The following is a 16,947-nucleotide window of genomic DNA, read 5'->3' on the forward strand; positions in this document are numbered from 1 at the left end:
ACTACAATAGTGAAAAATATAAGAGTAAGGGCAATAGAACAGACTTGTAATAAGTCTATAATAATAATAGAACGGACTTGTAATAGTTTGGAGCTTTGAAATAAATTAAATTTTAGTTGTCTAGCTTTCAAAACAAAGAACACAGAAACTAACACAACCTCAATGTGGAAAATGCGCAAAAATAAAAAGGTCTAAGTCATTTTCTATAAATCAAGGCCATAATAAAGCTCATAAGCTTATCACTTAAACTTAACAGAAGAAATAACTAGGTGGTATTACTGTTAAACCAATTTATCATTCTGGAATGAGCATATAAATCTCATAAAAAGGGAAAGTAGAAATGTATTCAGTAAATCGCTTTCCTAACTTTATTCTAAATAGAGTAAGAGAGGTTCTTAAAAAAAAGAGTGTAATTAAAAATTACAGGTTCACTTTCCATAAAGTATTTAACTATAAAACATATGTATAAAAGCAAAAGACGTAAGTCATAATTTTGTACACCTGATCCTTGCCTTTATTTGGCAATTAGCATTAGGCCTAACGTCTTTACGTCTCTGTTTGTGTAATTTGCTAATTACCCAAACACATTAGGGGTAAAAAGTCTTGTCTAAGAAAAATACCTGGTTTTATAAAATCAGTCTTGCTTATGGTACTTACAGTTATATTAAATTATAAGAGGAGATTGGCTGTTAAAAGGAAAAAAAGTTACATACCATAAGAAAATTGAGACCACACTGGGGAAATCATAAGAACTGAACCCACTTAAAAGGCAAAATAATATAAAAATAACTGATGTAATTCAACTTTTTTTCCCTCTATTAGTCCAGGAATGATACTTTCTTGTTGAAAACAACAACAAAAAATCTGCTTTGCGTTCTAAACAGTCCATCTAGATCCAACAACATACTACTTTTGTCACTCACTACACAGAGTTTTGCTAAACCATTAGTATCCACACTGCCAAAATTAGCTTTATTATCATCTTCACAAGACTAAAACAGGAACCCTAAACTGGAAGGTACTGATCATTGGGTATAGGAATAAAAATATCTAAAACAATTGAAGCCAAAAATATTTTAGAGTCAACTATCTAGAAATTTGGGCAAGAGCCATTTAGACATACGGTCTTAGACATTCACAGATTCACATCTAGCCTGGTCAGATTTTACCATTTTAATAGGTAAGAGTGCACTACTGGTATTTTACTATGAATGGTAGATTTCACTTAGTAACACAGTTCAACTGCCCACTTGAAAACTTTTATAAGCATTTTGAACATAGCACACTAATCACAAATGAAACTTGAGGAATATCCTGATAGAAAATATAGTTTGAAATGAAGATTTCAAGAGTATAAGGAAATGTAAGGCACACGTTTAATTCAAATGCAGGCTTCCCTCCCCCTTATCAGGACCCAGATAAATCTAAAATGTGGTGGGTAAAGTTCCCTGCTCCTTTGTGTTTTTATCATCTAGTGCTTTTTTTCCTATTTATTACCAACACATTACTTCAATAATATGTGGGAAGCAGATGTCTTACAGATGGATGAACAAAGCATTTTCTTTTTAAAATTTTATATTTAAGTTTAAAAATAAGTACATTTAGGTTAAGCATGGGTAAATGTCACAGTAAAAGTAAACAATTTTATCTCAAGTTAAATAGTTTGAAAGAGGAATTGTGAAGTATTCTCCATTGTTCAGACTATAAGAATGATCTTGAAGAATGAGTAGGTTATCTGGAAAAAATGCTATGACAAAACTATTATATTTCACGCATAACCAGGAAACATAATTCTTTCTATACTAATACACACCTAACCTAACAGCTTTTACATATACATAACAAATGTAGATGACAAAAGGGAAAACATATCCATTTGCATTATACTAAGAAAATGCTCCAAAACTTATAGAAATAGAAACACTATTTATATGAAATTAATTTACAATTTTTTTTCTAATGATTTTTCTAGATGGACAAGACAACCAACCAAATTCAAATTCAACCTCTAATTCATTACAGTAATAAACAGGCCTTAAGTTCAACTCCTACCATGCACAATATTTTAAAAAAGTAAATAAAATATGCCTTGTGCTATTATCTTTAAACCCCATCCTCCACATACTCCATTCGCTAGACCACTAGTACAAGCAGATACATTTCCCCTTAGAAGTTTCTACCTCCTTGCAAAGGCAGTAGTTACTATAGCAAAACTTCAGAACTCTAGGTGGATATGTGTTTAGCTACTATAAACTGAGAGCTGAGAAATAACACAGCAGCCTACAACCTGAATACATGTATAATTGTGGGGAAAGACACTATCACATGATTTCACATAATACTTGATCATACCATTTCTTTGGAATTCAACAGGAAAAGCAACTACTCAGCCACACAGAAGGATTGGGGAAAATACAGTAAAAGTTAAAAAAAAAATAAATGAAAGGATACAGCCTTAAAGCACCAGTCTGAGTTCCCACTGCCAGGATCTTCTGCACAGGATCAAAGGCCAGGGCTGAGGGTTGATAGGGAAATCCATGGCGAACAGTCTAGGGATGGGCAAATGACATCACAGCAACCCAGGCAGGAAGCAAAATTTTAAAAGAGAAAAGTCAATAGAGCATTAGAATCTAGAACCAATTATAACTGATGCAAAACACATATACATGCATTGCTTTTTTTTTTTTAAAGCAGACAACTATGAATTCTACATCAAACAAAACTTATGTACATAGAACCTGAAATGAAAAAGAAAAAAAAATTCTATCCCAGTGTTATACCTTAATTTCTGCTTTTCCATCATACTGGTATTCTATAGAAGAAAATTGATTATTTCTTATTAACATTTTATACTATTATGTCTGAGAACAAATTACTGAAGTTTGCAGTGGTCAAAAATTCTGTAAATTCATTTAGAAATGCAATTCATGCTTTATTTCAAGTGTGGTAACTTCATTACTTTATTCGGATGCTAATGCAAGTACTTCTAAGGAAATGCTGTCATAATTAGTTAAGGATTCAGCAAAGCAATTAGCAAACATCTATCCCAACATTTTGCAACTGTAAGAGAATAAAAATAAATACAGCATCTATTTTTTTGTATTTTGCTATTAAATCTTTAGTAATTTTAGGACATTAGGGCAAAAAAAGCGATGTACATACACACTTTTAAGAAACTACGACTTATGAGCGCCTGGTATTTATGAGGAAAGCAAGTATTTATACCAAGACAAGTTTGTATTTCTCATTGAGCAGCTGGTGAATTAATTCGCTGCATCATTCTTTCTGAATTACAGATCGCTATGGCAATTGTCGTGCCATTAATAGGCAAAAATCAACAGTTCTAACTTTTTAACCAAACGCAATAATAAAAAGACCCTGTGATTTCATATTTTAAGCCTCCTACCCCATTTTAAGGATAAAGTAAGGAGCCAATATCTAGTTAAACAGGTTTGGTTTTTGGATAAACAATATTCATTAGACACTGTTCCCAAAGGGAACTTAGAAGTTGTGAATTATATATTAAAATGCTTGAATATAAAAACTTAAAGATTAAGAATACAAATTAAAGGTCAGTATAGTACGTTAGAAGCAACCTTGAAATGACTGCTGCATGCGAAAAGGGGAGAGAAAAAAATTAACGAAAAGGAGTAAGGTGATGTCAATCTCCAAAATAGCCCACCAAGCAAACTGTTTGCTAAAGGAGCGAGCCCTTTATTCGAGGTGTGATTATTATTGGCGCTCTATTTCCTCGCACTCGCAAGTAAACCCCGTGGTGCCCCTAAAACGACCCCGATTTTCGCGGGGCTGCGCGCTCGGTTCACCTTGCAGAGCTGAAAGTGCTCGGACTGGAGCGTTTCCTGGATCTCGGGCTCCCGGTTCCCAGACGGGTGTTGCTGCTGCTGCTGCTGCTGCGAGGCTGACGACGAGCCGGCGGTCAGGCCGTCCAGCACCTTCCTGATGTTGAATTTCCTCATGGTCTCGGCGGGGCTCCCCCGCAGCCCAGGAGGAGAGGTAAGGGGCGTCCTCGGGTGGGGGGCAAGAGCCAAGGCCGCGGAGGAGTGGGAGAGAGTGGGAGTGTGAGGGGAAGGAGGCAGCTGGGGAGAAGCAAAAGATAATTCGAACAGGAAATACTGCGACGACGAGAGCGCCGCGGCCAGCAGAGCCCCGGGCGGCGACCTCTCTTCCTCCGAGGCCGCCGCTGCTCGTCGCGGCTGCTGTGCCGCCGCTTCAGCCGCCGCCGCCGCCGCCTCGCTTCGCGGCCGGGCGGCCCAGCAGTGGCGGCGGCGTCCGGAGCCCGCTCCGCCCAGCCTCACCTGGCGGCGGGCTGACTCTGCGCCGCGCCGCCGCCCCGGCTCGCCCCCGCCGCCGCCGCCGCCGCGTCCATGGCCCGCGGCCCCGCCGCTCCTCGCCCGCCCAGGGCCCCGCGGTCCCTCGGCGCTTCCTCCCGCTCCTGCTCCTCCTCCTCCTCGCAGGGGTCGCCGGCTGTCTGTCCGCGGCCGCCGCTCGGCCTCCCTTGCAGCTCAGCGCCGCTGCCCGCCGGGCATCGCACGCAGGGCGCCCGGGGTGGGTCCCCGCGCTCTCCGCCTCGCTCCTCCGCCGCTGGATTGGCCCGCCCTCGCTCCTTCAGAGCCTCGGCTGCCTTCCTCAGGCGCCGCCGCCGCCCGCGCTCCCGCCGGGCCGCTCCCTCTCGCCTGACAGGGCGCCTCGGCACACGGCACCAACGCCCGCTCCGAGCAGCAGCGGCGGCCGCGGTTACAGCGCCGGCCGCGGCGGTGGCGGCAGCGGCAGCTGGGCCTCCGCGGAGCCAGGCTGCCGAGCATGCGCACCGCAACCTCCCCCCCCACCCCAACCCGCCGCCGGACTGGAGCTGGGGCTTAAATTATCCTCTGCGAAAATCCCACACCGTGGCTAAATTTCTGCCATCCCAATCGCCCTGCCAGAGGATGCAGCTGCTTATCCTGCAGCTGGTAGTAAAAATGTTGACGACTAACAAGCAGCAGGAAACCTTCATTTCAAATGCAGTTATTAAAGCAGGGGTTCATGCTCTCATACTTTAATGAGGCGCACACTCCTGGCTGCCGGCTGCAATATTATTGTTGTTGCTTTATTAGTGGGCTTTGTTTTGGATTTGGAATTTGGATTTGGATTTTGAAAAAGAGCGTCTAGACAACAGTTATGTCTGTGACAAGAGGATGACAGACTTGGAAACGTACTAGGAAAGGAGATGAACCTAAAGGGGGGAAAATGAATTCTTTCCTGAAGCTGTTACTGTTGGTAGGATTAAAGCGTGGCGATGGCAGGTAGCTGGTGGAATGGAATAGGCTGCCAAAGGGAGACGGCTCCAGGGCCTGGTGTCTGCCCGGACCAGTGACACACCAGCCCTGGCTTCAGTCCGCACGCTCGGGTGGGTGGAGATGAGGGCGGGAGTGAGGGTGGAAGTAAACACCGCGCGATTCACTCGTTTTCAGAACCTTCAAGCCGCCTTGTAATGCTGATGGTCCACTAAGTAATCCCCAGTAGCTTCTCCATTCTTGCAAGGGGAAAGGTGGGAAGAATGAACTTTTCCTTCAAACCTTTAAACTGCTTCACTGTCACAATCCCACTTGGATGCGTAGACACACATGTCTGGCTCAAGTTTGAAAAGGTAGATTCATGCTGCAGGTACGCTTCCCGGAGAGTGAGTTCAACAAGGAAATGTGGTTGGGAAACAGAGGTGCTTGACTAGGAAGGATGTGGAAACTAGGAAAAACGTAAGGAAGGATGGAAGCGCATAAAGACTAATTCTAATTCGTGGGGTGGGTGTATGGAGGGAGGGCACAGGTTACCAGCTCCAGCCCTTGACGGTCCCGAGCTACAGAGGGTTTTCTGAACCGAAATCAGAAGTGCCCGCCCTCTTCCTTGTGATTGGTCACCTCCTGCCCTGCTCAGGGAAATTCTCGCCACAGTATTGGTTGTTGTGACAGGCTTTCAAGAACAGTCAGCAAACCAACTACGACTGGGCCTCGGGGATTTCGGGAAATGTAGTTCTCTGTGGAGTTTCCGCATTCAAGGATGATGTTTTGCTCTTGGAACCTATAAAGTTGTCTTGTGATTTAATATTTATTGAATTACTCAGTTAATTCACTAGGTGTAATGAACAATGAAACAAATTTGGAGATTTTTCTCAGGCTATTTTCAAGTGGCTCTGAAATGTTTGTTTACTGATTTAGTTCTCTGAAACACATTTTATTGAGTGTAAGACATTGTGTTAGATACTGAAGACACAAAAATGCAATTCTTGCTTTAAGTAAGGTCCCCTGTCAAAAGAGGGCAAACCTCACGTAAATAAGTAATTGTGAAACAATATGATGAGTTCATTGATGGAATCACGCAAGTGGAGAAATGAAGAGGACCTGAAATAGTAAATTGACCATAGTTGAGTCCAGGTGAATAGGAGCTGACCACGTGAAGAGGAAGGCGAGGAACATTGGAAGGCAGCTGGGGAGGTGATCAGAATTACGCGGAGAGCTTTTTTAAAATACAAATACCTCCAGAGGGGTAAATTGCAAAACAGAGAGATTACTTCCCCACAGAATTTTCATCTAGTTTGAAAAGAAATCTGTTGGATGATTTGTCATCATTGGACTATGAAACTTGGGAAAAGGGACAATTTCTTGCTGATAGGCCTTGTGATATAGTGGAAAAATCCTAGGCTTTGTTGTCTGCCAGACATAGATTTCAATCCAGACCTTGGTAATACGTGCAACCTTGGGCAAATTCCTTACTTTGCCTAGGGGTCAGATTCCTCATGTGTAAAATGAGATTAATGCTACCTTCTTCCTAGGGTTTTGTAAAGATAAACTGGAAACAAAAATGTAAAGTGTGCATTATATTAGTAATACATAGTAGAATGGAAAAACTACTGTCAGGGTCCTTGAGGTGAAAGGGACTTCAACAGATCACCAATTTAAGCCAGTCCCTCAGTTTTTACTTTCAAGGGACATATCCAGAATTCTGTTAGGCAAAAAACAACAATGCGCCCCAAAATCTACCTTTATGATGGCAAAGATAAAATAATGGAGCCTCAAACTCATGATATTTCTTGTGTTTGTTTCAATTGATCAATTGATTCTTAAATTAAAATAAAAATTTTAATTTTAAATGAAAATTAATTAGACATTTAAAGTTTAGAATAAAATGATTAAAAATTCAATAATTTGTTATTCATTTTAAATTTAGCACATAACTAAAAGTTTTAAGAGATTATTAATTTTAATAATCTCTTAACAAAATTTTATTTATTTATTTTTGTTTTGTTTTAATGAATGAATCAGTGTGTTGATTCCAAACAATTTAGTAGCTTTCTGCCTTTGGCCAAGTAACATTCTTCCAAGTGGAATTCCTTGTTACCTACTTATTGAAGAATGGACCAGGAGATGATGGCATAATAGTACATACCACTGACAAATTATAAATAGCGATATTACATTTAGTTAAGCCAGGACAGCTGTAGATAATACTCAGTTAATACAAGGAAAAGTAAAAGGCAAAAAACAAAAACAAAAACAAAAACAAATAAATGCAAAAAGAAAGGCAGCTCATTAAATTATTTGGTATGAAAGTCCCAAGACCAAGAATTCATAGCGTTCCTGAATCTGCCAGTCTTCATTATCCTGTTTAAAGTCTACCAGGCTAACAAAGGCTCTGTTATTGGTCTCACAGGGGCAGCTGGATGCTGATTGAGAGGAATAAAGTAGAAACTGAAAATAAGTATTTTAAGGAGAAATTACGTTATTGGCAGAAACTTTCTGGAAGGTAGACCAAATCTTTCTCACCTGCTAGCATTCATTTATATCAACTTAATTTTCATTTATTGAGTCCTAAAGGATGTATTTATGACAATAATTGATTCACTACACCATTTAACAGAATATTGAATTTAAATTATCTGTAAATTGTGGTAGAGATGTTAACTAGTTAGTTTGCCTAGTTCGTGCCATCTTTTCTGAATGAGTTCCCGAGGCCTTGCTGAAATGCTGGACCTGGCAACCGTATTTTGATCCTGTGACCATGAGTCTTGGTCTAAACTGACTGGATCAAGGGCAGACACCTGAAGTAAACCAAGCCAAGAGATCATATTCTTCTGGGAATTTGGAATTGAGTCATAAAGGTGCTAATTAGTCTCACCCGGGAAGTCATGCAGAGCTGGGGTTGAAGCTGAGAGTGCCCAGACATCTATGGAATCCAGGAGAATGGAGCAGACACACAAACTATACACACATAGAAGTGACTCCAGTGAGGTGGAGAGAAAAGTCTCCATTCCTGACTTTCCAGTTCCCAGTTCTTATTCCTTGTGAAATCTGGCAACACTTTCTTTCTTTGTGTAAACGAGTTTGAATAGGGTTTCTGATTCTTGCAAACAAATATTCTGCCAGAACTTTATACACAACCTGCCCAAAATGTAAAGGAAGGCAGAAATATTGTAGCCATCTTTCGCTGTCATTTTTACCTTTTCTCAGAATTCTCTTTACAGGTAAGGGGCCATTGCATTAATCCAGCAAAGAAATCATGGCTTAGAGTGGAAGTGTTAAAAGTAGTGGTTGTGGTGACAAAAGGTCAGACTCTGGATCATATTTTCTGGTAGAGCCAAGAGGATATGCTGCCAGGATAGGGGGTGTCAGAGAAAGAGAAGAGGCAAGAGTGATGCCTCCATTTTTGGCCTGAGCACTTAGAAGAGTGGTGTTGCCATTTAATTTCCACTTTTATGATTTTTGGATAATTTCCAGTTACCAATTGTACCTGAATGGACTTGACAAATATCATCAGCTAAATAAACAAGGCTTGTCTGGGAACAAACAGGATCCACTACATTGTGATCTTCTTTGTCAAGCTCTGGCCTGTCTAGAAAAACAGATTTGGCAGATATTAATGAGCATTCATTATTCCATAGATCACCTCTCTCACTATTTAATATTATTTGTATGAATATCATTAAACTATATACAAAAATGCCTAGGCAAAGGTCAGTAAGTTCAAGGGAAAGGAAAATTCCAGAAGTACAAAACAAAACTAATTGAACCCAATGAACAGTTTATGAGGCATTCAATAATATAAGTGAAAAATATTGTCAAATTCTGAAAACTTAGAACTCGGCAATTAGGAGTTCCTCAGTAAATATATATATTTTTTATGTATTTCAAATTCTCTTTCTACAATAGGAACCATATTCAAGGTAAGGAATAATGCTCCCAGAATTTTTACTTATTTAATTATTTAAATCTTGTTGTAAATAACTACTTACAATTTGATCTGTGGATTGAAGAGCGAACGACAAAGTTGGTACTTTATGTAATCCATCACGTTTCATATACTGTGGTAACTAAGTAAGCTTGGAAAGGCAGTTAAAGTTAATATGTTGTTCCACCCCCAACCCCACTGCTTTTTTCTTTTCCACCCTGCCTGTCCTTTCTCTCCGTTTATGCCTCCCCAACACACACACACACGCACACACGCACGCACACGCACACACACACAAAGAGAATAAATTGTATATGATAATACTTCTGAAAAGTATTCCTTAGGGTAGGTCAAGCACACCAAGTGTGATTCAGAGGGAATCACCACGCCACACTTTTTTTTTTAATTAAACACTACTCAGCACACAGGCCAATTAACTAAGTGCGAGCATGTTAACAAAAAAACTGAACACTTTTTTCCCCTCAGAGAGAGCTGCTTGACATGGCAGCCCAGTGAGAGGGTGTCAGTCGTGTGTGACTGGTAGGACAGGGTCCTCTGTCTCTGGCACTGGGGCTAGACACAGCTGTGTCCCTTCTCTTGGCCACCTGGCTGTAGAACTTTTAGTTGCCAACTCTCCATTCTTTCTGGTCGACCCAACCTGAGGAATCAAAAGGGATCAAGGCAAAAACCTTGACTTGAGAGTGGGAGCAATTCTCTCTCCAAGGAACCATCAACAGCCAAGAGAATAGTACTAACATGAAAACACGCAAGGGATTCTAGTGAACTCTTGGAGGATTTACCTAGAAGGTGGGTAAGCATAGTCTCACTACAGCGGGTGAAGTTTGTCAACACTGGCCGGGCATCTAGCTTTAAAGCTCAGAAAGGATTCCTTGGCTGTGTTTTTAATAAACACTGTCTGCTTAGTCCAGTAACAATGTGCCTACAAACTTACAGTTGTAGTATCTGCTTCCCTCAGCTCTGGGTCAAATGAATTCAGCTTTTAGGTAACCTCTGATCTCAGGGTCATCTGTTCTTTTTATGTTACTCTGTTATTCTATTTTCACACACCTGTGGTCTCAATTCAACCTCCAGTGGCCACTGTACTATTCTTTGTTCTATGACCAATGGCACAAACTAAGTTTCTTTGGACATACAGTTTTGTTTAAATTTTTTAAATGGAGATACTGGGGATTGAACCCAAGACCTAGTTCATGGTAAGCACAAGCACTGACACTGAGCTACTACCCATCTCCCTGGGCATACAATTTTTAATGAAAAATCGCTATTAAGTAACCTACTAACGTGTTAGTAAACCAGCATGGTACCAAAATCAGCACACAAGATATTGACTGTACCCCAAATAAAACAGACTTTCAGTTCTCAGCACAATCGCGCGCACACACACACACACACACACCCCTAACTCCCAAAACCTTGGAGAACAATTTAGATCTTTCTTGATTTCTTAAGATAATTTTTGAAGGATGATAAAATTCTTAGCTTAGTCCCGCTTCCCCAGAATTCTCTTCACCTACTTGTAACCCCCCCAACTCTTCCCTACCTCGTGGCAGTTTTTCCAATATCCCAGATCCCTCTCTCCTTAGAAAGCCCAGCCTTTGCTAGTAGCTTACTCTCTCCAAATTGCCTCCTCCTTAAACCTCTTGGACATTTTCTTCTATATATACTTTCTTATGTGGCAGCATCTACTCCCTTCTCTTCAACACTCAGCTAATATTCTCAGTTAATCAGACAAAAAAAAAAGTGAATAGCTCAGAAGCACAAACAAAGAATACTCTTCCCAGGGAAGCGACAAGAAATGTGAATGTGACTATGTACACTTTAGTGGTTTTGTTCTATTTGTTCCTGGCCCGTAAACACATCCTGAGAGATAATAATCATGCTGTTGGAGACACAAAATGTCTAAAATCTCTAAAGCAAGGGAGAAACAGAAGAATGCAGTACTAGTACAATTTCCAAAACAGAGGATTAGGAATGTGAATCCTGGTGCTTATGTGTGTCCGCCAGCAGGGTGATTATTAGCATTCCATTCCATAAGCATTTGCTCTGTGCCCACTGTGTGACAGGTACTTTGCTGGGTATTGTGGGAAATACAAATATGACACAACTTGCTCGTGGCACTCAGTAAGATGACAATATAGTGATAAAGAAGCAAAATCCCTAAAAGAAATGACAAGCATCAATGCCAAATGCATCTTCTGATTCTCCTGAGGATTACTACTGTGTATCGTTGCAGACTCTCCCTACCAATGCTCTCCCATTGGTACCATCATCATGGTACCTTGTCCCAGATGGTGGGCTTCCATGGAAGCAACACCTGGGGTTGGAAAACATGAAGGTGGAGGAGGAAAGAAACTGGAATCTCTCAGTTCCCCATTATTCATCTAAAACCTTTGACTACTCCCGCTAGGTTTCATCCAGACCAGTGTGACCTAAATATTTCCACCAAGACTTAATCTTGTTCAACAGGCCCCAAGCACAACTTCCCTTCCATGATTTCCTCATCACTGTAGTGAAGGTGTCACTTCAAGGTGTGGCTTTGTAACTGGGATAAGTGGATGTTCTCACATGTGCACACAGGTTAGTTCCTATCCACCCTTCAACGTGGAAGAATGAGCCCCTTTTGATTTTTGTAGGGATAAAAATAAGTGATGATTCCTTTCAGCCCAGGCCTGTAGGAAGACAAGAAAGGGGGATAACAGGCTTTTCTTTGCTCCACATTAGTTTTTGGAAGTTTGAATGACTGCACTTTCCAGAGGCCAGTGGAAACAATATCATTTGAGACTATCAGTCAACCAAGAAACTTTCGCTTTTGTGAGGATGAAAGCGACACTATGAAGATTTTAGTAACTTTGTGGGTCACATCTGTCGCTGAGTAATATTCTCTATCTCTGTGCTGTTTTAAATGATTCATACTCAGTTTTTAGTCATGAGGTTTTATTTCCTCCGATTTAATAAAGGAGTTGTCCAGCATCCTGTTAGGGCATCTAACCTTAGCATGACATCCATGCATAAATTCCTCGGTAGTGTCCGCCTCTTAATCTGCTCTTCAGTGAGAAATGTTCTGCTTATTCATCGAGAAGGAAGTTCCACGATAGCATTATCATGGCTTACCAGCCTCGTGGTTTCCTTAAAGAAGTGTCTTACTGCAGTTGAAACTTAGAGCAGAGGTGCCCATCTGGTGATGATGTCGATGTTAATGGGCAGCCCACTTGCAGAGTTCTACGGCCTCTTTAACTATTCAAATATGCAGAGCTGAAGCTCATTCTTGTATTTCTATCCCTTATGTCCACGTCGAGCAGAGAGGGCTCTACCACTGAGGCAGGCATGCCTGCATTCTGTCACTAGCTAGGTAGTGTCCGACCAGTCACTTAGCACGTCAGTGTTCATTTCCTCATATGCAAAATAGGTTTGTGTATAAATGCCTACCCAGGTAGAGGGCTGTAAGAGAGACAGAAAGTATAAAGTTCCTAGCTCAAAACCCGTCACATACACTGAATTTAAATGGTAGCTATTCAAGCCATTCTCTGTGACGGCTATATTTACTCTCTAGGTAATCTTATTCTGTTCTTGTGATTTCAATGTTATCTAAATGTTAATGACTCCCAAATTTGTATGTCTGTTTCAAACCTTCCCCCTGAATTCTAGATATGATTCATATATACCTCTTTGACATCTCCACTTGGATATCCAAAAGGCATCTAAAATTGTACTGTCCAAACTAGATTCTTCAGTCCCAACCATGAGCTATGCCTTAAGTCCCCAGCCCCACAATCATCCTTTTGTCTGTTAATGGAGGGTCTGTCCTCCCAGATGTGCGTGCCCACACAAGTAAACTTGGACCCCTCTTCCCTCCCCTCCCCCACCCCCACACACATGCGCGTGCGTGCACACACACACATACACACAATTACCAGGAAATCCCATCAGCACTATCTTTATCATATATTCAGAATTTGACAAATTCTCACAACTTCCTCCTTTACACCTGAGTACAGGCCAGAATCATTTTTCATCTGGATTATTGCAGTATACACCAAACTAACCCCCTCTCATCTGTTCTAAAAAGAGTGCTTGATCAATTTACACTGTAAGTCAGATTATGTCTGTTCTGTGCTCAACCTCCTCCAGTGGTTTCCTATCTCCCTCTGAGTAAAGGTCAAAGTTCTATACAACAGCCTCTAAAGTCCCTGCCAGATCGGTCCTCACTCTCTCTCCATCCTTGTCTTCTCTGACCCTCTCCCGGTTCCCTCACCTTTGCCACACTTGCTTTCTTGCTATTCCTTGAACACAGCAAGCACACTTGCACCAGAGGGCTTTGTGTTCGTTGTTTCTTCTGCATAAACCAGGAGTCAGCAGATGTTTTCTTTAATGGTCCAGAGAGCAAATATTTTCAGTTCTATGTGTCACATACAGCCTCAGTCACAATGACTCAACACTGCCAATGTAGTGCCAAAGCAGCTACAGACAATATGTTAATGGCCAAATGGGACTGTGTTCTAATAAAACTTTATTTACATGAACAGGTGGTGGGCCAAATTTAGCTGACCTCTGTCCTCTGGCCAGTACTTCTCTTTCCCCCAGATATTTGTGTGATCCCTTCCCACATTTTACCCCCTCTCTCTCTCCTTCCCTCCCAAACACACACACACACACACACACACACACACACACACAGATACTTCCCTTCCCCACTCCAGACCCCTTTGCGTGCCTTATTTTTCTCCCTTTTTGTAAGGGACTTCTAGTACCTTGTGAATTAATTTTAATATTTGCTCTTATTAATTCCAAAGTGATCAGGTTTCTGAGAAGCACAAACTCTGTCTACCTGCAAACCCTCATCTTCTCCCACAGAAAGCCTTGGCCTCTCCAGATGTAATGGAATGAGCGTTTCTTATACCTGGTGGAGAACTGGGGTGTGATTCACCAGAAAAGTAGCTTTAGGGGTCAGAGGACTTAGAGAGGGGAATTAGGGCTAACTGAAAAATGGAAACCAAAACAGTCCTGGCAAAGTAAGGCCTACTACCTAACACACTATCCATTTTTCGTAAGGGACTTTTTCATCTCTGCTGTGTCCCTGGGGCATAGAACAGTTGAGACAGAATGAATCAATGGATTCTGGGCCAGAAGGCAAGAGTTCCTTCTGGCTTCTAGTATAAGTCACCTAACCCTTTAACATGTCATCTAACCCCTCAGGTTATAAACGTCCCTTTGTAAAATGGGAAAAGATAACACATGCTGTGGAAATCATGTCAAATAGTAGATGCAAACAAACCGAACCCAGGGAAAAACCTATAAAAACTAATAGAAATGTAAGTTTTGTTAGCATATTGCACCCTAAGAATATAGAAGTACTTTTTTTAAGAAAAATAGAAGTATTCTTCAAATCAAAGAACCTTGGCTTATTCAAAATTCTAAATGACCAAAGTCATGTCCTCTTTATCATCATTTTCTCTGCTTCAAACTTTGTATATAGAGGGGGATAAAATGGAAATCTTCAAGAATCATTTCAAGATTCAATCTAAATAATCTACTTTCCCCCCAAACATTCCTTTATAACCTAAGCATCTCCTGCAGAGATCAGGCAGAAGTGATCATCTGGGACTCCATTTTATAATTTAAGAACTATAAGTTTTCAAATTTTACTTAATTAAACCTAGAGCGATATCATTGACTCACTTGTTTCTTACTAATTTGATTTATAAGCTATGATTTGTATTTATCGGATTTTTTAAATGGAAAGATTATATGCCAGAATATTATTGACTAATGTTTATGACTCCTGGTTCCTTGTGGATTAATTCTAATATTTACTCTTATTAATTCTAAAGTGGTCAAGTTTCAGAGAAGCACAAAGCTCTAGCCAGATGCAAACCCTCATCTTCTCCCACAGAAAGCCTTGTCCTCTCCAGATATCGTGGAAGAATGAGCATTTCTTATACTGGAGTAGAGAATTGGGTGCTATACGCCAGGAAAGTAGCTTTGGGGTCAGAGAATTTGGAATGAGAGACTGGGGCTAACCAAAAAATGGAAGCCCAAACAATTCCGGCAGAGTAAAGCCCATTTTCCCTGCTGCCCCTGAGCGTGGATTGTTACGTCCAATTAGCAAACATAGGATCTGAGATTTTCTTGGCTGCTGTACAACTCAGATTGCTGCTTTGGTGGCAGCCAAATAATTATCCAGGCACATAAGGAAAGGGACAGAGATCCCCAAAAGAGCTTATTTGAAACGATTATTATTAGCAGCAGGCACAAAGTTCATAGTGTACAAGAAAGTAAAACTTTCATCTTCAAATGCTAAAATTATTTTCTAACTTGAAGCCCACCATCTGTTTTTTTTTTCCCCCCACCGGATGTAAAAATTCAGTCTTGTCACATCAGGTAAACTAAGGGCTTTTTCAACCATAAGTTTGTAAACTCAGTCATTCCAAGATGTATGCTTTTTGTTTCCCTCTCTCAATGCTGACATGGGTGGGGAAAGAAGTGTCAACTTCTCAGCCTTGGTCTGATTTGCCGGGTCTTCAGCAAAGGAAGTAAATCACAGTCTTTTAAAGGGCAAAGAGGTGGTCCTGGAAGTCAGTTCCACTGCCTGCAGATGACAGTCTGCTGAGATGTAGCCATGGACTCAACAGATTTCTAGTGGGGAGTGCCCATGCTGTACCAGTTCCATCAAATTTGACCTCCCTTTGTCCAATTGATGAGACTCAGACCAGGGGACCTTTCTCCAGCCCTCTCATGCTTACTCTCATGCTAGATTTGCACTTTACATGCTGCACCAACATGCATGGGGATGGGTGCTTTCTTTTCTGGAAGCTTGCCGATTCCCTGGACCTCACCTAGAACAGAAGGCACAGATTCTCCACTTGGGGGTCATCAAACTTAAGGGGAGTGAAGGGAGGAAGAAGATGCTTGGAAAGATAGTTGTATTTGTGTGGTGCCTTTCGCCAACTCTGCACTCCACCTGAGGAAGTAGGGGGAGGTGGGCTCCCCACGCTTACACCCAACTCTTCAGCCCTTCCTCCCTTCCCTTCTCACATCTGTATGGGGAGGGCAGAGAGAACAGACAGAATTCCTTCCCCCCCATCACCTTTGTCTGCCTCTTAAATCTTTCTATTTAAAATTTAAGTTTAAAAATCAAGATGTTGTCATGTTTGATTGCCAGGCAAGTGTTCAGTCTCCCAACAGACCAAACAGGAACCCACCTCTCTGAGGATAAAAGCAGGAGGGTGGTTTAGAGGGGCAGGCAGTGAATGAGAGAAAAATCATGTTGATTACTATCTGTTTTCTTATCCCATCATATTACATTATATTCAACATCCTTGTATTATTATTGTTGTTGTTGTTGTTGCAAAGGTTTCTAAAAACTCTAGAAAGAAGAAAGTCATCAATTTTCTTTTAAAATATTATCATACAAATCCTAAGTGTTAGTTAGCCGCATTCAGCTTGGTTTTCTCCTACATACTTTGAAAAATGTCACACTGGGTTTTTTCTCCCCTTAGGGGAAAACATGTTGACATCTAGATTATCTTAAGTCACGGATTCAAGGTAAGGCAAGGGCTGCTGTCAGCTGCGTAACATCACATAACATCCCACTCCTTTTTGTTAACAGGCCAAGACCCTCTGACGTAAATAATCAATGTTAGGTGACATTGCACAGGGCAGTCACTTTTATACGAAAACCCTGCTCTTCCACATAGCAAGTCTGAACGT

At 41.2% G+C, this 16,947-nt stretch overlaps 1 protein-coding gene and 1 long non-coding RNA gene across 8 annotated transcripts in view; one reads left to right on the forward strand and one right to left on the reverse strand.

Moving 5' to 3' along the window:
- Positions 1–3,977, reverse strand: part of STXBP5 (syntaxin binding protein 5) — a 153,710-nt gene extending 149,733 nt beyond the window's left edge. For all 5 annotated transcript variants that reach the window (XM_031456508.2, XM_031456505.2, XM_031456507.2 and 2 more), the window contains exons 1-2: positions 3,825–3,977; positions 2,452–2,549 (exon numbers count right to left, since the gene is read on the reverse strand). In XM_031456508.2, coding sequence (XP_031312368.2) covers positions 2,452–2,549; positions 3,825–3,977 — 251 coding nt within the window. The remainder of the gene's footprint in view (positions 1–2,451; positions 2,550–3,824) is intronic.
- Positions 3,878–16,947, forward strand: part of LOC105092078 (uncharacterized) — a 330,628-nt gene continuing 317,558 nt past the window's right edge. For all 3 annotated transcript variants that reach the window (XR_010381220.1, XR_010381222.1, XR_010381221.1), the window contains exon 1: positions 3,878–4,014. This is a non-coding gene — a long non-coding RNA (uncharacterized LOC105092078). The remainder of the gene's footprint in view (positions 4,015–16,947) is intronic.

The sequence above is a fragment of the Camelus dromedarius genome, chromosome 6, assembly GCF_036321535.1.
Source record: "Camelus dromedarius isolate mCamDro1 chromosome 6, mCamDro1.pat, whole genome shotgun sequence".
NCBI lineage: Eukaryota > Metazoa > Chordata > Mammalia > Artiodactyla > Camelidae > Camelus > Camelus dromedarius.